The sequence below is a fragment of the Nanorana parkeri genome, unplaced genomic scaffold, assembly GCF_000935625.1.
Source record: "Nanorana parkeri isolate BGI_ZX_2015 unplaced genomic scaffold, ASM93562v1 scaffold971, whole genome shotgun sequence".
Lineage (NCBI taxonomy): Eukaryota > Metazoa > Chordata > Amphibia > Anura > Dicroglossidae > Nanorana > Nanorana parkeri.
Genome location: NW_017307239.1, coordinates 626,489 through 649,308, shown reverse-complemented (window position 1 = coordinate 649,308; position 22,820 = coordinate 626,489). Strand labels below are relative to the sequence as shown.

At 37.3% G+C, this 22,820-nt stretch overlaps 1 protein-coding gene across 1 annotated transcript in view; it reads right to left on the bottom strand.

Moving 5' to 3' along the window:
• Positions 1-22,820, bottom strand: part of LAMA3 (laminin subunit alpha 3) — a 160,340-nt gene that overhangs the window by 8,794 nt on the left and 128,726 nt on the right. The window contains exons 51-68 of the mRNA XM_018566742.1: positions 20,987-21,128; positions 18,479-18,578; positions 17,015-17,131; positions 16,234-16,413; positions 15,110-15,249; positions 13,627-13,809; positions 13,095-13,246; positions 11,843-12,002; positions 10,246-10,379; positions 9,035-9,188; positions 8,265-8,387; positions 7,346-7,482; positions 7,109-7,226; positions 6,337-6,477; positions 5,270-5,400; positions 3,315-3,449; positions 2,615-2,768; positions 1,318-1,466 (exon numbers count right to left, since the gene is read on the bottom strand). Of these exons, the coding sequence (XP_018422244.1) occupies positions 1,318-1,466; positions 2,615-2,768; positions 3,315-3,449; positions 5,270-5,400; positions 6,337-6,477; positions 7,109-7,226; positions 7,346-7,482; positions 8,265-8,387; positions 9,035-9,188; positions 10,246-10,379; positions 11,843-12,002; positions 13,095-13,246; positions 13,627-13,809; positions 15,110-15,249; positions 16,234-16,413; positions 17,015-17,131; positions 18,479-18,578; positions 20,987-21,128 (2,550 nt within the window). The remainder of the gene's footprint in view (positions 1-1,317; positions 1,467-2,614; positions 2,769-3,314; positions 3,450-5,269; positions 5,401-6,336; positions 6,478-7,108; positions 7,227-7,345; positions 7,483-8,264; positions 8,388-9,034; positions 9,189-10,245; positions 10,380-11,842; positions 12,003-13,094; positions 13,247-13,626; positions 13,810-15,109; positions 15,250-16,233; positions 16,414-17,014; positions 17,132-18,478; positions 18,579-20,986; positions 21,129-22,820) is intronic.

Below are 22,820 nucleotides of genomic sequence, written 5' to 3'. Positions count from 1 at the left end.
GAACAGACTGGAGCATAGTGTATGTTCACTGATATTATACAAGTTGAGCTGTTTACAAGTTGAGTAGTTCATATTTAGCAGTGGTTCCTGTAAGCCAAAAAATTCTGCCATATCACCATTGTATTCTCAACAAGACTTTTCAGCTTTCCCTTCTAGTACAAGATAATGTTACTGGAAATGAGCCCATCATTAGGTGCTTCAGAAGAGGCCATCCATAAGATGTGTATTTGTGACTTCTGTTATCTGGCTTTCTATCACTTAAAGCAGAATTCCAGGTAGCAATTTTATTAACCCTTGCAGTGGCGTTACCCCCAACTGCAAGAGTTATGTATAGTTATGTGCCCAGGGTCAAAAATAAAAAAAGTTATACTCATCCGATCTTTCGAGCTGGCTTGGTTTTAGACCAGTCCCTGAAGCCCCTCTCCCCCTCTGATCCAGCAGTCTAAGGTCCCAGAGTCATTATGTTCTATACAGAGTGCATAGGATGTGAGAATGCCAAGGGACATACCATCACTGCAGCAGAGTAGGAGACAGTTAGGAGGGGGAGCACTGCCACAGCCGGCGAGCTCGGAAGATCGGGTGAGTATAACTGTTATTTTTGACCCTAGACAAAAATGAGCACTTAACTCTTGCAGTGCGGGGGTAGCCCTACTGCAAGGGTTAATAACATTTTTTACATGGAGTTGTTCTTTAACCCCTTCGTGACGGGAGACGTACACTGTACGTCCAGCCACAAAGGGACCAAATGACTTGTCACGTACACTGTACGTGACGAGTTATTTGCTGCTTTAGATAAAAAAAAAAAAATGTGTAAAAAATAAAATAAAATAAGGGAAAAATAAATGAATGTATTTATTGCATTTTTTTAGCTGTGCTGGGTTTTTTTTAACATTTGTTTCCTATTTTTTTTAATTTTATTTGTCCTAAGTGAGGCGTTAGACACACATATGTGATATAAATATGTAGCCCTATCTGTCCTCTAAAAAACAATATATAATATGTGTGGGTGCACTTTGTAAGAAAGTATATTACTGACGTGGAAGAATCACACAGCAAAAATGTAAAAAGTGTGTCAGTCATTTACGAACAGAAACTAAAAACAAGCTCAGTCATGAAGGGGTTAAGCAACAATATGGTAGATTCTCATAGGCCTCACTGAGTTTGTTTTGTGCTGTTTTTTTGAGCTGTTGGCCACAGCCTCTTCCTTCTTAAACACTTTTGAGTTCCTTGAAAAGTTTCTGACGATGACATTCTACGCAATATACAGTATTTTTAGGTAAACAGTCAGATCAGTCTCTGTATGTGTAACACTCTTACCGCTCCTTGAAAATCTGCTTGTTTAGATCATAGACCAAGTGACTTTCAGGAGAATCACCAAACGTGAGAGAGCCCAGAGATGATGCCAAGTTTGTGTGCGTAGGGCAGCTTTTCAGGCTCTTCTGAATGCTCTTTAAATTCAGGTCGTACTGTTTCAAGAGACAAAGTCAATTTAGTAACATGCTTACTTAGGGGCATATTTATAAAGCAGTTAATCTTACATTCAAACACTAACTGTAGGTGATTCTTTTCTGGTGCATGTGTATACATAACAGTGGTTGGTCCACCACCAGTAAATGTTTGGTGAAAGGCTTGATTTTAAGGACTACAGACTACAGTATTTTCACTTTGCAAATGTACAGTTTACTTTGTGTAGTGAATAAGGTGATCCAAATTGTGCAAACAAAGATGCTGTTTGTTGTTAGTTTCCCTTGCACATGACTGGCCATTCAAAGCAATCATAGCTTCACCATATTTACTAAGTTGAGGTAACATTTCTATTTAAAGAGGAACTCCAGGTATTTAAAAAATTAACTCTTGCAGTGGATCTACCCCCACACTGTAAGGGTTAACTGTCTTGGGGCCGGAATACAGAAGATATGTTCACCAGATCCTCAATTGACACTCAAATCTCTCCTCCTTTACTTTGGCTGTGGTATGTCCCTCAGTGTCCTCACATCTAAACCAGGCAAATGGACCTCTATTAGATGTGATGATGCTAGCGGGGCTTAGACTGCCGGAGATGAGGGGTGGAGAAGAATCTGCGGGGACCGGTCTAGCAGCCAGATAGGACTGTAGATCCAGGAAGTATATGTTTAATTCAGCTCCTAGACCAAAATGAGCAATTAACCCTCTCAGTATGGGTGTAGTGCCACTGAAAGGGTTACGTTGTTAGATTCCTGGAGTTTCTCTTTAAGTTTTAGTGCAATCTCAATGTGTTCTTTTTTATTTTGTAAGGTAACTAATTCGTAAAACAGCATCCTTTCTTTAAGTACAGAAACGGCATCGTTTTCACCCTGCTCAACCTTCTAAATGGGTCTTCATTTTAGGCTAAACTGGTTTCAACCATTCACTGGGAGATGCAACATTTTCTTTAAGAACTATATATGGCTATACATAAACCTCAATGAACAGTGTGTCACATATTTTGTAAGTAATGTGCAAAATGTTTACACTATATCTCTAAAATAATAAAAATTGGCTAATATATATATCTATATATATCTGTATATATAGATATAGATATATATATATCTATATCTATATATATATAGAATGGCATAGGATTTTGCATTACCATGCCAAAGTCATTAAGACTGAGACTTAAAGGCTGCTTCATTGCCTTCAGTATGAGAGGCATTGGGGCCTCGTCTGGAGTGCAAGCTCCAAGTGACACTTTATTCTTCTCTGTGTTCACAGCAAGGTCCTGAACAGTGGGATTTTGCGATGCCCTGGAAATATATAAAGAAACAATTAATGCAGAACTGGATTTTACTTTACTTTTTCCTGTGGCAATTATTAACATAAAATTAGTGGATCTCTGCGATGGAACTAAGACATCTATACCTGATAAAAGGTCTTCCATGCTCTTTCCAAAAGTAGAAAATACCTTTCTGGCTGAAATTCTACATTTATTTACCCCACAAACACTCCATTAGCGGCTTATGACAAAGTCTATTGGAGATTAAACGTGTTGGACTGAGCCTATGCACTGTGATATCTAGACGTAAGTAGTAAGTGGACACACGCAAGCACAGAAGTAAGGAGCCACCGGTGCATCGCTCTTAACAAGACTATGATTTTTGGTGAGAAAGTATAGGCCTTAGCAATGTTTACAGTAATATTTTAAAATATGCGTGCTATCTATTAAAAAGTGACCAGAATCACAGGCCCCACGTCCCAATCAACCCCAGGTCTGACATTAAGGTTATTGAGATGAAGTACCCTATCCAAAATGTTATTTGCATAATATGTACAGTATATTGTATATGCATTACCTTGATATAAAAACATTAGTGACACAGCCCTTAAATCCGTTTCCTCCAAGGTAAATGTCAGTGGGTGATAAATTTGAGGTTCCTGTGGAATCCATGTTATCTGTCACGTCCTTGTCATCAACTAAAAGTCTCAGCCTAAAACAGAAGAGAGTTGGTCATTTAATTGATCTGGTTTAAAACATATTTTAGCAATATGGCTGCTCATCAATAATACAGTTGTATTGTCTGGATTATTTGTGTTTCTTTGTTCAATTTACACGACAGACCCTTTTTGCTCAAAATCTTTCAGAAGCCACCACACAAGCATAGGGAAAAGCCCCACCACTAAAACTCCTGCCAGGATCTATGGCAAATTTTCAGTTTAGGCCCACTTCACATTGATCTTTAAACTTCTGGAATGATTGAAGTCTGTTATTTACATACAACAGCTCCCTTACAGGACCAATTGCTTAGTGTAGTTGCAGCACAGCACCAAATTTTAAAGTGGTGCCGAGTGTAGAATATAGAAATACTGTGTAACTCCATTTTCTTGTACTTGTGGAGGGGGACTATGTGTTATTGTAGGAACCTCTTATAAGAGCTTCAAATGTACAAAGAACATATCCTTTCCAAAGGTTTGAAATTCAATATTTCAACTGTAGATTTGAAGTTGTGGATTGTTTGTACAATTCTATGACAAACTTTTTTCAAAAGTCAAAAAGTCAGAGTTAGTAATTTCATGCAGATTCTATAAAAAAGGAACATCATCAAAAGCACTTTCCCTAAAGACAGGTTTAGGGAAATTCTCTTCTTTATATACTCTACTTGAATCTAGGGACTTGGCGCTATTCCAGGAAATAAACCCAAGATCAAATTCAATTAGTAGAAAAATAATAATCCTCGACTAATTGCAATTTGAAAAATCAGCTTTAAAAGGTAGAACCATGCGCAATGCTCTATAAATAGTATTTTCTGGCTGAGCTGCTCCATATATAACATAAAGCAGAGTAATTTTGTTTTTAACAGAGGTGTTAATTAGTCTCCAGGGACAGAGAAGAAATATTTAACAATGTGTATTTAATCTCCTGTTGTTTCTTCCAAAATCCAACTAATTTATCTTCTGAAAGTGCTAGTTGCCTGACCCAAAATAAATATGAAGTTCAGGAATGCTGGGTTCACTCAGACTTCATGCTTGTCCCAGGTCATTGTAGTTACTGGACAAGTGTGGCAGTGAATGCCAATCTCCATGTTTTTCCAGTACAGATTTCCTTCAACCGACTTTATAGTACAATGAGATTTCTTTATTATATTTAATTGGTTTCAACTGTTTTTTTTTCTGTGACAGTCCTATGTGATAATCCTGAATAATGTTTCAAATGTATATATACAATTTAAAAAAAAGTGTAGGTCACCTCAATATAGTGCACTGATAAAAGATGATCTTTATCCATATGTTTGAAATGACAATAAATACACCTTTAGAAATGTTTAGTTATGGCAATCTACAAAAACATACTTATAGATGATTGCCGGGTTTTTATTCTTTGCATACCATATTTTTATTTTCCTCCCCATTCTTCTCACAGTGGCCATTTTTACTGAGGCAGATTAATGTATGTCCCTTTACTTACTGGAACTCTGGCACATGTGACTAGGATATGTGACCATGCACATCATCTCAGGGGAGGAAAATGCATTTCCCTGAGATCTGATGAGATTTCCCAGCAATGCTCTGCTGATGTAACCTTCCCAGGGTGCAACGCGTGGGCACATTACATCACTAATGCCCAAGAGGACCAGGGAATGGAAACATAATAATTGTAAGTAAAAGAATAACATGTTTGTTTAACTAATGAATGTAAGAAGACTTCATATCAGCATGCAGAGCTGCATGATGAGGTCATCTTTAGTAAATTGGGGTAAAGGTTCACTTTTACAAAGTAACAAGCTAATTTGAAAACTGTAATTGTACTTACTCATCATTTTCCTTTATCACAGATACATAATGCATTGCTCCATCTGCATATTTGTTCTTTGATTGTAGCTTAGCATTTTTTGTATCTACAGTTACAGTTCCATCCTTTATAGAGACTTGTAGGTCATCGGACTGTGAAAAGAAAGGAATCACACACATTGATGGGATAAGAATGACAATATTAGAAAAAAATCCCTATAGTTAAATGGATATATTGGCAAATAATGAAACGTATTGTGGATATAAGCGGGATAAACAGGGATGGAGTGGATGAAAAGGGAGAGGGGAGGAGGTGAGGAGATGGGAGAAAAAAGGAAGAGGACAGGGGAAGATAAGGAAGGAGAGTGGAGGGGAGCTACAAGAAAAAGAGATGTTGTAGGGGAGGCAATGGAGAGTGGAAGGGTGGATAAGTGGAGGGGAGGGTAGAAGAGAGGAAGGGAGACAGGAAAAGATAGGGGAGTGGAAGTTAGAGGAGAGGGAAGGAGGCAGGGGACTGTGATGTATTTTATTTTTTTATATATATATATATATATATATGTATGCATATGTATATACACACACACATACATATATATCTATATATCATATTAGAAAGGTTCTAGATATTTTTCTAATTGTGCTTCTCTTTACCTAGACAGTTGATTGTCAGATTTGGTTGTTTTAAAGTTTCTACATAACTATGATAGAAATATTTCTCTATAGGAAAATATATTTGTATATAACCCTCAGATAAACCCTACTTATATAGATGTTATATATAACCCTACAGATTTGATCATAGGACTGGTATAAACTGGCAGGTATGCATTCTGCACTTCTGCTGCCTTAGGGTCATTACAATGACAAAGATATAATATGAATAATTATGTAAAAATCGTATATATCTAACACTATCGGAAATATGTGTTTTATTTATAATAATGTATCTGCCTGTAATATATTACTGTCCAGTTATTCTAAAATGTCTATAAAAAAAATCACCCTAAAACAAAAGCATTGCATAAACACAGAATTGTGCAGACAAAAAGACAGAAGAAGATGTCATTTAAGATATAGAAAAGTACATACCTGTGTCTGGTGAGTCAGCAGAATGGCATTGTTTTGGGGTGTCTGGAAACCAAATGATGCCTGGAAGTCTGCCGGGAAGGAGAAACCATCTGGTTTTAGTCCCAGAGTTCCACCATTAGAGAACTCCGCCGATCGGACAATCTACACAAAGATGACAGCAATGTTAATACAAGGCCAGGGAAGCAATGCAAATATATTATCGTATTGTGTAAACACACAAAACATAAGAAAGAAAAGTCTGTCTTGCTAACACACTAACACTTCTGAACCCAACTTGGAACTCCAATGAGTTAACATTTAAACATAAAATAATAATATTAAAAATAATAATAATAATACCATAAAACATATTTTTTCAAGGGAAATCCAGCTGAAACCATTGTTTAAAAAAAAAATACATCTGTACCAAAACTACCACTTTGAAATGTATAAGATCTAAAAGAAAAAGCAAGAGATGCCTTAAAGCTATAATAGTAACTCAAAACCAGCAAATGTTATCTCCTGATCATGTATTAGATATAACATTGTTTTCAGTAATAGGTTTATAATGACAAATGCTTAGGGAAGAATGCAGAAGCAATACTTCTGTGTGGGAAGTTCACCCACTAACATGCATAAAACCTTACTGGGCTAGAAGTTATTTACAATGTGTCCCTGCAAGAAAACCAAAGTCCCCCCTCTAACATGCATAGCACAATGTGCATGAGGTATTTACAGAATGTTAAATCATGAAATCATGCAGCATGCAGCAACTTCAACAACATTAACTTACATTCCAGTCATCATAGCATCTCCGATTGACTCCATATGTTTCTGAAAACGTGGTTCCACTCTGTGGGGACTTGACATTTTTAACACATCCACGGAAAGGAGGAGTTTTTATGTCAAACCTGTGTAGGGGAAAATGATGATTAAAAAAAAGCAATTTATATAGAATACTTATCATATATATATATATATATATATATGTGTGTGTACAGAGCAACATGACCATGCATGATTTACTCACTTTTCCCTAAACTCTGATGGGGCTCCACCCAAATAGTAAGTAGAAAATGTAAATACATCAACACCGGTATCGTTTATGCTTTGCAGGCCTTGTCGCACACGTAACAATTTAGTCTTTGGTATAATATACACCTCAGTCTGTGGAAGGTAAGAAACAAAGGGGGTGATTTACAAAAGATGCTTTCGGCTCACCTAGCCCAGTGGACTAGAGTTCATATCAAACATCTGATCATAAACCGTGAAATTTAAAGTGAATGTATACTTTGCTCATATTGGGCAAAATAACAGGTTCAATTTATAATAGGCAGTGTTAGCAACATCTGTTTACCTTCTGAACACTCCCCTACCACCCTGATCCTCCCTTCAAAGTCTTATGTAAGTTCTGACTTTCTAAAAAAAACGTGAACCCCATACATCCTCCCTTTTACCATGTGATTGCACCTGGACATTAAACACTGAATTGTGGGGGGAACAATATTGAATAGGCTTAATTTACAAACCTTTAAAAAATAGAATAAGGCTCTCTACTTATGCGACTGAACTGTTCAGATCTCAATGGACTGAAAATAACTGTCACTTTTGAAAAAAATATCTGTCACTTTTTAGAGGTGTTAGCTTTGCTTGTGTTAGCTTTGTGAACTGATCCTAATATTTCCCAACACCCAAAAGCATGTGGTATTTATACCAGCTGCAGTGGTTCATCAGGTCGGCAGGGAGTTATGGGGAACTAAAGAAAAAACTGCTGACCCTATCAGTAAAGCTGACCTGTTTTTTTACTGCACTCTAGTATACTAATTCTCAATATATTGATTTGTATGGTACTAGGCACATACTCAAACTACAGTACAAATGCAATGGCACTATATTACCATTATTAAGTACTATGTCATACAGATTAAAAAGCACCGTTTAGTACATACCAAATGTTCCTTTCCATCATTGACACGTCCGAAAGTACTCTTAACCTGTTTCACTGGGCTTGAATTTAGCTTATATTTAAGGACAAGAACACCATCTTCAATTTCAACACTGATGTAATTGTCCTGCAATAAAAAAATAAATCAGAAAGCGATGTTATAATAAGTGGAGAGCATTATGGTTATATATATTATAGAATGACAAAGGCATACCTGAATTTCTCTAGTAAACACAAAATACATGAAACATTAAAACTATAGCAGAGCCATAACTCATAATAACCAATTAGACAGCAGCATTTGGGCTGTAGAAACACTGGCAATTCTGAACAAGCAAAACTCCACTTTGCCCAATGTTCATTCTCTCTCACTGACCAAAACACTGCAGTTTGCACTGAAGATTTCTAGCAGTCAGTGACATCTTACTGGAATGGTCAGCAAGTGAGGAGAAGGTGAATGGACTTTTGGAAATGTTGTCACTGGGGATTTTTTTGCCAGCAAAAGGATCATTAGAGTTACATACAGGGTTATTCACAAAAGAGTGAAGAGTTTGGAGAAGGCAGGAGAAGTGAACCATCTAGGACAACATAGCCGATTCACTTCTCCTGCCTTCTCCGAACTCTTCACCCTTTTGTGAATAACCCTGATAGTCCTTACTGATCCTTCCTCAGCAAACTCAATGTGTATTAGCTGTTGTATCTTGCTCTCTTTTGCAGTGTTAAAAATAATAATACAACATGCTAAATAAATAAGCATTTATATGTAAGAAATACCTCTTGTTCTGCAAAGAATAACAAGCCATTATCTGCTGTGGTCTGGATAGTCTGCTCATAGCGTAACCGCAGGTTATCTCCAGATGGCAAGGTGTATGTTATGGTAGCATATCCAATACCTTCAAAGAAACTTTTTTCTGATTCTTCCTTGTATCTGAGGCAATAAAAGTCAATGAATTAATGGTTTACAATGTACAGTAACCAAAAGATACACTAGGCACCCTCTGACATCAATAATCAAGGACCACAATAACTGCCAAAAATGCTCCCCAAAGCATTTTATAAAAATTATTTCTGTACAATTAGCATGTGTCTCATCCAATGCAAGTATTTTAATGATTTTGTGGATTAAAACAAATTCTATCATGAGGATGTTTACTTATCGATTAACTACTTTTAATTAGATTTGAAGGCCACATTCAAAGAAACAAACAGGGAAGAGTATTATTTATAATATATTAGTGCATTCTGTTGATGGGAAAATTAGCTTGTTTTCATGTGCATTCCGCTTGCATGTAAGATCAATCTGAGAAGCTTCTGTGATCATGTAGAGTTCATTGACAAAGTTCACATTGGACATTTGACTGCAGTTGACTTCCTTCTGGTATGCCTTTGACTTCCTTCTAAGCTGCATCAACCTACTTCAGCTATTTTTGCATTCCATTTGACTTGTATAGGGAGTAAAACAGTTCTGACACAAACAAAGACCATGTTTTTTTCCTTTAAAGTGTGTTCATTCAGGGTTTTTTAATTATATGAAACTGTTTTTGCACAAAATGGAGAAGGTTCTCAGGTGCATCATACAAGCAGGTTGCTCATACAAGCAAATGCATGTTTATGAAGTGGGCTTGCTGGAAGTCTGAATCACTCACTGCTTTATTTTATCCCTTAGGATCTCTGGTGTTAAGCTCTCTGTGGCTCAGTCACTTACTCCTCCCACTTACTGTAACCTTCCCGTGGGGGTCACACTCTACCTCTAGGATTTTTCATTTATGTTGTGCTATGGAGATTACAGCTAAGAAGTCTTTCTCAGAGTTCTCCTCATCAGACTCCCAGAGATACAGTATATTAAGACTGCAAGGTAGTTTAAAACTCCAGATTCTATCAAAAGATGATTTCTGGGTGATATCACCTCCTATAGAGTGATTGTCACACAATCCATGTATCTACTATACATATACAGTGTTATACATTTTACATTATAGCACTACCTTTTACAAGGCTCCACTTTCTTAGTGTCAATGTTGAACGTCCTGCGGAAATTGTACAAGCTGATTCCTTTTTGGTTTAGGTCATCTAGTTCAATGCATCCTCTGTATCTTTGATAGTCCAATCCTCGTGGTGGCTTAAAAAAAATGCACACTTGTTATTTCATATATGAAAACATAAAAATATTATAATTTGTTATTAATTTGAGACACATTTGGCCTTAGATTATTCAAGTTAATGTTGGATTCAAGAGTCCGAACAATGGCTCATTAATAACCATAATCTTACAATTTTCTCAGTGATTGCCAGCAGACAAACAGATTGTATCTTTTTTATTATCACTTGAGCTCACAATTCGACTTCTCGCAGTCAAACAAGAATCACTTCAAAAACAACCATCATATAAGAATCATACAGATTGTCCAAGTCTTTCTCAAGTTTTTATAAATCAAAGAAAATAGGGGAAATCAAGGCAAGGACATGAACTTGATGATTTATTGAATCATTAATCAGATAAAATTCTCATCTGACTTCATCTGCTCAATGATGCAATAAATAAGTGCAAGGCCTTCAACTGTGCTCCTGTATGTCCTTTGTAGTTAAACAGGCTAATGTTGGAGACATTATTTATTTTTACAGCACAGAGATATCATGGAGGATACTTCTCGCAATGGAGACAGGCAAGATTGTATCAATCACTCGTACATTTTATTATAGTTCATGGATATTATAACAGAGGGGTTTTGGTGTACTAGGAACAGTGCATTATTTTTTTAAAGGGGGTGTGTCGCCCACCAGGATCACCAGATTTGCTTTTTCCTGAGAAAGGGGGGGGGGATTTCCAGGGGTATTCCGCTAGGCTCATTAAATTGGTTAGACCTGGTTCACACCTGAACGTTTTGTAGCGCGTTCAACGCTCGACGAACGCTCTACAAAACGCTCAAACATCTAAATCCCATTGTATTCAATGGGTCTGGTTCACACCTTGCCGTATTTCCGCCCGTCCAAACGCGATACAAAACGGCCTACGCCCAAAGAAGTACATGTACTTCTTTGGGGCGTTTTGGTCTCGCGTTTCCATTGGGATACAGCCAAGTAGCCCTCGGAAACGGGTGTTTGTCGCGCGTTTTTTTTACCGCGAATCGCGGTAAAAACACACGACAAACGCGCATATTCAATACGCCTAGGTGTCAACCCAGCCTTACAGAATTGGTCAGTGCAACCCCCTTATATCTCAAGTCAAGAACATATCTAGACACAAGCCAACTTTTATACTGACTTATGAAATAAAAGTTGTTGTGCATTAAGCTGCAGAGCCTTGCAACCTGAGCTTTTTACTGTAAAAAAAATGCATGCACATTAATCGTGCGTAGCACAACATTGTTCATTTTAGTGTAACAGCAGATAAGTAGCAGCGCATGGACATAGAAGAAAAGCAGAAAGATGCCCCACCACAAATACATATGGGACAATGATTGGAACATATTCTCTATGATCAGAAATTAAACACGCCAAGTGCCATATTGGTTCTAGTCTTATTTACCAGCTCTAAAACTATCTTCAGAGAGTAAATTGACCATACTGCCCATGCAGACTTACTGTGAAGTCATCCGGATATCCTCCAACATAAAAGACAACATCGTTTTCAGTAAGGCTGAGCAAAGTGCCTTGCTGCACCTTAGAATTGTATCTCGCAACAGGGTCTGGCTTATTTGATGTGAATGCTTTTGTATAGCTCAAGGTCACATACTGGTAGATCCTGAAAAAAAAAAAAAATCACAGCCTTTATTTTTCCGTAAAAGTGTTAGACAAAAATATTGTACAGTATACATTTGCAAAGAATAGGCAGAATTGTGGGCCCACAACTAATTCCAGTACTGAAATAATTTTGACGATAAGGGGTCTTTTTATGAGTACATTGTACACATATTAATTTTTGTATCTGATCAGTTCAAGTAGTCATCTACATTTCTCTGACACCATGCTAACACCATGCCCTTAGACCTAGGAACTCTAAAATGTGTACTTACAAAGGGTGAGAACACATGGGTACAAAGGTAGGAGGACTAACCGGAGGAGAAGGAGCTACTAACTGGATAGGTTTGAGCTGTTATGATGAAGTTGCTAGACCCTTTTATTAAAATGGCAAAAAGCATCCAAATAAAATAATTCAGTTTGTGGAGTCATACTAGTGATGGATTCATCCAGATTGGCTGCCACATATTACTGCTGTTTACCTTATTATTAAGCATGCAGTGCTTAATTAGTTAAGCACTGCCTGGAACACCAAGCGAAAGTTTGGTGTTCCAGACAGTATGCAGAAAGCCACCATATGTCAAGGTGCTGCACAGACCCTACTGCCACAACTATTTCTTTAGACAAATCTTTCAACATGGCAATGCCTCTGCATTTGTGCCAGTAGGCAACTCTGAACTTTGAGCATCAGTAGCTATATTGTATATTGAATTAGGCTACTCATATAAGGCCAATCTTTGCGAGTAGTGCTAGTTGTGACTGGCCAATACGGTGGCTGCACAGTGATGAGCATTGGGTAGGTTGCAGAAAATTACAGCACACTGGGACAGAAACATTTTTTTTCCATATTAAAGATAATGTTTCTTTAATTTTCCATATGTTAAAAAGAGCTATGGCTAAGAGGGGCCATCAGCAAACTACAGTAAATTATTTACATCTTAAAGTTGCCTTTATCAAGAGGCAACATGAAGAGTTAACTATAGGGGCCAGAGATTTTTTCGTTTTTAAACTGAACATATCATGTCCTTCCCAAAAACAAAAGAAGATTAAAACACAAAGATTTTAAACTCACACATAAACAAGAGAATTTCCTTACCTTTCCAAAACAACTCTGTCCATTATGGCTTCATCTGGTTTATTGACTGATACAAATGAATCCACGTTGACTTCTTTCACATCGTTTCCCAGTTTGAACATACACTTAAGTTTATCATCTTCCACAGCAAGTCCTATGTAATCCTTTGTAGTCTGGACAGAGAATGCACACACTAATTATCGCTACCGCAGACAACATTCAAAAAACAAAGTGTGCTTCGGGCATCTAAGGTAAACAGCGTGGTTGATATAATAAAGCAGTAGAGCATGTTTATTCTGAAATGTGAATTTTCACTTTGCAAAGTGAATTTTTACTTAGCTTTACCTCATTCACTAAGCTAAGTGAAAATTCACTTTGCCCATGATTTTTGCTTGCACATGATTGGATGATTGAAAGTCATCAAGGCTTTATCTCATTCACTAAACTAAGTGAAAATTCACTTTGCTTAGTGAACAGCACACATACACGGTTCGTCAATTAGAAGAACAAAAGTAATTTTTATTGTCTGCCTTGATTTTAAAATACTACTTACATCTTTGTTGCCCAGGTACATGACAAACATGTTTGGAGGCAGCTGACGTTTGCGACGGTCTCCTCGATTTTGCGGTCTTTGAAGAAAGAGTGACAGAGATGTGTAGGCTTTCAAATCTTCCAGGTTACTTGGAGGCCGCACCTCTACTCCAGAACTGCCATCAAACCTCATTGGTACTACCACCTATGAGAAAACATGTAAATATGTGGATATGAACATAAGAGTTAACGATATACAGTATTTAGCAGGATTGCCAGAAATCTGCAGTGTAGACTCAATATCAGTTGCGACATCTTATTATGAAATCAACACTATTTACATCATTTTAAAAAAAAAATTATTCACTAAGCCTGGCTTCACCCCATTGTGTTGTGGTAACACGCATGGAAGTGTTAATTTAATAAATTATACATTTTCATCATCTGCATATTTTTAGTGATGAAAAGGAAAACAAAGTAACAGAGAAGTTAATGGAACGAAAATGAAACAAAAATTCTGGGACGAACAAAAACAAAACTATAATTCTGGGAACTAAACAAAAATTCTGGGAGTGACTACTGCCTTTGGCTTTCAGTTCCCTGAGCTCTTCCTGTAGTAGGGAGACGTGAACAACTGAATAATAACCTACTGATCTACTTAGCGGGACACTAGCTAGCAAAGATCTGCTGCACAAACTGTACAGACATGTCAACGTTAGAGAGAAAGAGAAGAGCAGATGTATGGATTTTACATTTGATGCTATTGAGAACAAGACCCTTTGTAAATAATGTGGACCAATAATCGTAAGTCATAACAGGTTAATGGAGGTTTACTCCAGGAATATATAATGAGTTTGGAAATTCTAGAGACTTGCTTGAATAATGCACTACATTTTAAATAAACCCATTAGATTTATTTGACTAAAATCTACTGGAGATTTAGTCGACTAAAATTAGACTAAAACTCTTCAGATGGCTAAAATACGACTAAAACTAAAATGGCATTTTAGCCAAAAGACTAAAACTAAGACTAAATTGAAATTTGCCATCAAAATGAACACTGATGCATGGTATTGCAATGATTGTTATCTCAGTATGAAGGCATTACTCTGAATGGCACCTTAATGCACTAAGGTAACAGACCTGCATTGCAGCACACTGCAGTGTGTGGTTACTTACAATTGTGTGTTGTGGTTTGCTGCATCAGGAAAAAAAGGTCAGCTCCGGTGTTTGATGCACAATGTTAACACACAACATAACGTGTGCTAATGTGTACGTGGTAACGCACCCAAACACACCACACAGGGGTAGCTATTTTTTCTTTATTAATCATTGTAATACTTGCTAAATTGATACAATCACATTATGTAAGATATCAACAACAGCAATTGTAAACATTAGCTGTGATTATTACATGCAGAAAGGATCACATATTATACATTGATGCCTTTTCATGTGATTGAACAGTGTATGCAGTGTTGTATATTATAGAGTATGGAACCCACCTTATTTGCAGCATCTCGGGCTTGCTGAATCAGCTCCCTGATACGGCTGACGCTCTCAGAGATATTTCCTAAAGGCATCAGATCATTGATGCTATTCATGGCCTCAAAGACATCAGGCAGGCTGTCACTCAGTTTATTCACTGTCATTTGAAAGGACATTAAAATCACAACAAATGTTTAGCAATTTAGCAATAATTTTAAAAATACACAAAAGGAACTTTTCTTACATGTGATTTACTTTTTAAGAGGAAATCCTAATTCTCTTTGGAGCCCATCCATGCAGTTGCACTAAAGGAACACTGCACCATCAGTCCCCTTGGAATTACTAATGGAACATCTAGGTCACTCTTGTTAAACGGTTAGTACACCCAAAACTGATATTTTACAGTGATGAGCTCTCTGTAATTCTGCCATGATAAGTATTAGAGACCATCTTACCATCTCTGTAAGATTAGCCATAAATGATGCAACAGAAATGTATTCAATGCATTCCTAAATTTAAGCAGCTATTAGGTTTCTTAACCTACTATATTGCACTTATAACTGAAATATCATTCTTGTGTGGGCTGAGCCTTTAGCAGTGAATTGTGCTACTACCATGATATCAAATAGGTAATGTATAACTGAAGATTGCATTTCTAGGAAAATGTGGGAGCTGTTGTTACTAGGGATTACAAATAATAAATTCCCCCTTTAATAAGACACAAAACCTTTTTTCCCTTTCATTCATTGCCAGCTGGGTTAATAACGCTATACAACAGCCTTTGCCATCTTTGCTCTGACAGGTTGACCTGAGGGTTGTCTGAATTCCCCCATAAAGGAGGGATTTTGGTAAACCAGTCTTTTGCCAAACTTTAAAGAGAAGTTATGCTTAAAAGTAATATCACTCCATTATTTGAGTCCATTTTTCTTTACCTTATTATTACATTTCCCAACCAAGTGCATTGGCCCTTTGGCCCATTAAATGTTATATGTGGTCAATTATCAATATGTACTTAAATTCATCAAAATACATATAGTAGTTTATAGGCTACTAAACAATGTGGTTGAGGAAATGGCAATGAAATACTGAGCTCATTAAACAGAATAAAGTCATAAACTTTTCTTCCTCAATGTCTGCTCACCGGATTCACTTGCTTCTTTCAGTGCTTCATTGAGCATCTCATTTTGTCCGGTTACAATTGTGCCCTTAAGTTTATTTACATCTTCTTCGATGGGTTTTAATTCCTTTTTAACATTATTAGTAATTGTGTCGGCATCAGCAACTACGCTTTTGGCATTGTTGATCATCTTTTCGATATCATCTGAAAAGCAGTAACAGTTTAGTTAGAGATACCCTATGCCAATCACTCAATACTTTGCAATTGAAAGATATAATTTTAAGAAATTCACAAAATGTGGTTATTTTTTATTGAATTAACATTTCTATACAATTTCAGTTACAATATTTTGCTGGAAGACAAAATAAACCTTGCTATAAAGCTAACCCATTATAAATAATTTTGCTCTCTATAACCTGAACTGTGAAGAAAACTTGTATCATACTCACCTGATCAGCCACTGCAGCCTACCACCAGCTGTTGGTACCAAATACAGCCAACAAAGCTGGTCTTGAGGGCACTGGAAAAGGTAACATTAAGGTAGAGACAGACAATCAGCTGTGGCACTCACATACTGAAACATCATGAAGCCACACACTGCTGATTTCTTGTGTACAAAACCTTACTCTTTTGGTAGTGAAAGGACACTCCACCCACATCCTCCCACTGATGTGTTTCACCCTGCACTGGAGCTTAATTGTAGAGCCCCAGATTCTACTGTTTTCATAGAAATCACTACCAGTTATATTGAATCTGGCTGTGTGTGGGGTACAAATTCCTGTAAGGATACTTGAAAGATGCTTACCTCTTTTGATGGCATTGATACTATTTTGGACCGCTGTGAGGTCACCTGACAAACTCTTCTTCTTATCTGTAGCCTCCGTCAGTCTGTCCTTTAGGTCTTCAAGCTCTGGGTTTACATCTAGGTATTAAATACAGAAAGTGTGAAGGACACTTATATCAGCTCTCAGGAACATACTGTATGTTCTTTGGTTACAAGGACAGGGTCATGAGAAAAGAAAGTTCATTATATTGTTTCGCCATACATTTTTGTATCATATTTGTCCGGATTTTCTGCATATATTTTTAGGTAATTCTCTATTTTTTTATTAACAGGTTTTCTCATGCAAATTTTTGCCCTTGAGATTGTTCTATGTTCATTTCTCTTCTGACTTCTTGTGTATTTTCAAGTGAGTGAAAGGACATTTTCAAGTACAATAAGAATCTCAGTTTTCAACTAACTGACTGAGATCTAAAGCAGTAGTTCTCAAGTAGAATCTACATGACTCCCTGGAGCCCTATGATATTTCGGACATGCAAAGGGCGCAATGGCACACACCAAGTGTATTATATGGCAAATATTGTCTTGCTGATCCATTTGTGGTAAATGCTGTTGACAGCGATGTTACAGTTCAAGAACTGCTCATTGAAATACAAAGCAATATATAAGCCAAACCAATTTAATCAAGACAAAAATTATTTTTTTGTGTGCAGTTTCCAAACCTTTCCAAAAACGATTTATATGGTATTTCCAACATTATACTTGAGAAAATAATGTCTCATTTGGATAAGTTCTTTCTTAACTCAAAAGTGCAACACATAGAACATAGTGAGGAGAGGTGATCTTCACTTAGCAGATACTGCCATTAAATCGAACATTACATGCATCTGTTCACCAAGCCCCAGGGGTTACATTAATCGACAAATAAATAATAACATTTTCTATGTGATTATGTAGTGCAAACTGCATTGCTAAAATGATTGTTCAGTGCCCTGAATTTTAGCTTGTGGAAATGTTCACTGTTTCCAATGACTGCTCTCTCTGTAACCCACTGCAGTCCCAACCAGCACTGGGTCATGAAGGAGCAGATGCATAGCACAAAGTCATGTGATAAGTGGCTGCAATGCCACTCAGAAGCCCTAGGAAACATCTAGCACTTCGGGTGGTATTAAAAATTACAAATCTCAGATTAGTAAAATTAGGTAAAATAGTAAAAATGTTGTGATTTTAGACTAAAATTTGGTGATTTTAAGCTAACCATACACTGGTCAAAATTTGACCAGTATGTGGTTCTATGCCGCTGTCAGAATACAATAGATCGGCGGGGGAAGGATTACACAATCCATGCTATTTAGCATAGATGGGGGAATAAACAGTTTGGTGTGTTTAAGCCAGCTAGTAAATCACAAAAATTCCATAAAAATAAATAGCAATCTGAGGCCTGTAAATTGAAAACACATTTTGGAAGCTGACCAACTTGAACCATACCTCTGAGTGCTTTTTGCGTTTTCTTGGCCTGTTCCAATAGTGCTTCTGAGTCTGTAAGAGATTTCTTGGCTTTTCCAGGTAGATCTTCATTTTGTACTTTCTAGAATTAAAAAAAAAGAACAAAAATTTAAACGTGGAAAACTCTATGGCTCTATGGGGAAGACGTGGAAACTCTATGGCTGGAGCTAGATATGACGGACGCTAGCCGTAAACTTCTCGTTGAGGAGATTAAGGGGGGATATGATTTCCATGTACAAAATGTTTAATGGTGGTAGCAACATTAGCGATAAACTGTTTAAAATTAACTCCATTACAAAAACTAGAGGCCATCACCTAAAATTGATGGAAAAAAAATTCCAGCACAAGGGGCGAAGGGGGTTCTTCACAGTAAGATCAGTTAGGGTCTGGAACTCACTGCCACAGGCGGTGATTTCAGCAAATAATGTGGAATTGTTCAAGAAACTTTTGGACGATTTCTTAAGGGACCGTAATATACAGGGGTACGGGTACTCCTAGAATGAGATCCTAATAGGTTGGACTTGATGGACTAATGTCTTTATTCAACCTCAAATACTATGTAACTATGTAACTATGTAAACTGCAACTGTAAATTATATTGATTGTTATATATTGCATATTAGTGCCACATAAGTATTTAGTTAATATATGTAAAAAAATATGTTAAATAAATGTTTTGCTTTTTTGGTCAAGCAGTTTCAGTTGCCACCTTGTGGCCATATTCAGGAACTGATGCTCCAAATATTCTTTTTTATTCTCTTTGTGGCTGAAGAATAAATATAGAATAATTTATAGGCACCTAGCTAAGTATTTGTCTAATGCCCACCAAAGGGGAGTAGTGAGGGGAGGATGAAATTGCTGTCCATAACTGGTGACACTGCAGCACCTGTGGGCCTGCTTTAACTTTTTAGCCAAATGGTAAAACATTAGACTGCTGCTCTTACACAGGCAATAGTGGCTTTTAGCTGTAGCCTCCACATAGACAGGATCTTTTCAGCTGGGGTGGGGGAACTTTGAAATGCAAAAAAAAACCTGTAAGCTATTCAACACGTGCTATTTTAATGCATTTGTTTTTGCAAGCTACAAAATTGGGCTTTAACATGAACCCTCTACCGTAACTTAAAGTGGGACAAAACTCAGGAGTTAAATTTTAAAAATGCATTCAAGTACCTTAACTATAAACAAAAATTTATCTTATTTGTGTATCATTTACAACATGTGTTGTAAAGTAGCCACCACTCAAAACTTGTTCCCATGATGAAACACAGTCTCTGGTTTAGATTACTAATTTGTACTGAGATTGTAGCCCATCACGGGAGCGAGCCTGGAGTGGTGGATACTTTACAACACACACAGGGGGCCATGGGGAACAAAAGTATCGACCCTCCAGAAGGAAGGACTGTGTCAGTATGGATTCAGAGATGATTTGAGGATCTACAGCCGAGTGATACATAAATTATGTAGAGTACGGATATGTCCCCTGCACTCCTTACAGCGATTGGACCAGAACAACCCACCATGGTGCTCGCAGTGATAGTCACGGATGGCGCCGTGTGTATCAAACTTGTATGGTATAGCTGCCCTGATGAAGGGACGCTGGGTGGCCCCGAAATGTTGTCTGTATTATGTCTGTGATGTTTCACTCCAAAAACTGAGCACAATGATTAAATGCTACTACTTGAGTGCTGGTGATCTTCATCCTCTACAACTTTAATACACAAATAAGCTATTTTTTTCTTAATAGTTAGGGTACTTGAATGCATTAAGATTTAACCCCTGAGTTTAGTTGCACTTTAACCTTGAATAGGAACCTAGTTTTCGGATAGAGTGGAGAATGGTAGTTTCTATTACTTCAGTAGAGATTCTAGTAGAGATACAGAAAACTGGATTAGAAGGTTCTAACTCTGCTATTGAAAATGTACCTTTTATAGCCCGGCGTCAGATTTTTACTAACTTAATGTCTAGGTCGCAACATTGTTACCAGGACAGCAAGTAAGTGGTAAGCTCTCCAACGGGGCCATGGGCAGTAATCAGTATTGACAGAGGTTCTAATCCTTCTCCACTGTATATGAAACTTACAGGACCTACAATTTGGTCCAAGCCTTAAACCAATAATTATCATGGTAAAAATGATTTTAACAACAAAAACTGTACTATCACCACCAATAATTCCAATATTATAATAAAAAAACTAGTGCTAAAATACAAAGCAAAACATTTTCAGAACCAAATTGTTGTGCCAAAAACTAGTGGTGTAGCTGCTCCAAGACACAAATCAGAGGGACCAGCTGTAACTGTTACTTCACTCTATTAGCTAGATGTGTGCTCTTCTTGTACTTAAATAACAGCATTTCTATTTTCTCTACACTCCTTTTCCCTCTTATATACCCATTACTCAGAGACATATAGTTGGCTTATAAAAATTAATAGAATGGACTTGTTTGTCTAAAAACAAAAAATGATCCATAATTTATTATGCAAACCACTTACTGCCAAAGCAGAATCAGACGCTGTCTTTGCCTTCTTTGCAGCCTCTTCAGCAGCTTTCACAGCATTTATAATGTCATCATAAGCTTTGGAAGCATCAACAGCACAGCGAACCAGTTCCTCCTCGCTGGTATTCCGTCTGATTCTGTGTAATTATAAACAGAACCGGTTACAAAACTAGAAATATGCTGAGTTTGATGGGAAACATTTAGAATGTTATAAAGTACTACAATTTTCCAATTTCACTCCCTCTTGTTTGTATTAGGAAGTGGAACAATAAATGATAAAGTAAAGAGGGGACACATTTGTCTATTCCTAAACTAAAAAGCAGCTCCAAGCAAAAGCTAAAAACAATCAGGGAAACATTGCAACCATTCTACAGCCCGAAAACATGACCCCAATAGCCTTTAAACTGAACTTTTTATGATTGCATGCGGCCATATCTAGCAAGTGTCTCACATGTGCAGCACATGACAATTTACTATGCATCCTTCCCCTAATTTCCCAATGTGTAAAAACAAGGCTCCAATGCGAAGGATGTGCTTGAACTCATAAACAACCTGGCCTGTATTTTCTCAAGACTGGATTGGTTGTGGAGCCTTACAGCAGTAAGGCTCTGTTCCATAAATCTGAGTTTACAGTGTTCTGCTTAACTGATCTCCCATCAGTATAAATATTTATTTAAAGTGCCCAGTTGTAAATTTCTTTAGATCTCTAAATATAACCAATTATCGATTGTGTCTTAGTTAATTAAATTGGGAGGGCTTCTATTATGCAAACCAGCACATCTAATAAGATCCAGGCACCCAAATAATGTATTGGCTGTGCACTCCCACATTGCAAGTCAATGGGAAACATGATGTATCTGTGCTCACCTGAAGTAACAGCTGATTTGACATGCTGAGAGGAAGAAGTAGACATATACAGCTTTTCATTTTTTTTTTTAATTCTTCCCTGTTTGTGACGGTTAGAAGCATGGGAACCCAAATAGTCTTTTTTTCAAGAAAGGGTTTTGTTTTGTTCTTGAAATTGCAATGGGGTCAGTTCAGATGCAAACAGTAACTGGCAGGGGTCTTTAACATTGAGACTGTCTATAGTACACTAGCCAAACATATCAGACATAGATTATATATATTAGCCAATTAAGATTTTCCCATTTAACAAAATTCCCCCCAAAAATGAATGCATGTCATCCCAGGACACACCTTTGAATTATTTTCTCAGCTTTGGCATCTTATGATGTACATTTTCACACAGATGTGTGTACATATATATATTGTAATATTCAGGGCTGATATGACCCGTAGCCAGCTGTATCAGCAAATAAACTTTTATTCTTTTCCGCAAACAATCAAAGTAAATGGCTTATATTCAGCAAATACAACATTCGGCTCAGCGCCTGTATACTAAGTCCCACCTCAGGGTTAGAGTCCCAGCCTGCTCACAGAGGGTTCCAGTATGGACACAGGTGCCCCAGTAGTGTCTCGGTAGACTGTATTCCACAGCTTAACACACATAGCCATGTGTCCTGCTAAAAACACTCCTCACAGACAGACTGACTGGCTTCCTGTTCCTTTTTAACACACCCTCTGGCTGGTGGGTTAACCCTTTTATTACCAGAACTGGCTGTAGTCAGGGATGGAGGCTCTGTCCCACCCAATATATATATTTATATATATATATACACACACACGCACACAGAACATTATATACATACAAGACATGTTCTCTTATCACAGTTGGAAGATTGGTCCACTGGAAAGTTTTGGCTCATTCTTAGCTGTTGTGTAGTGTCACGTCTGAAAGTGACGTTCAAAGTCTTGTACATACTTTTCCA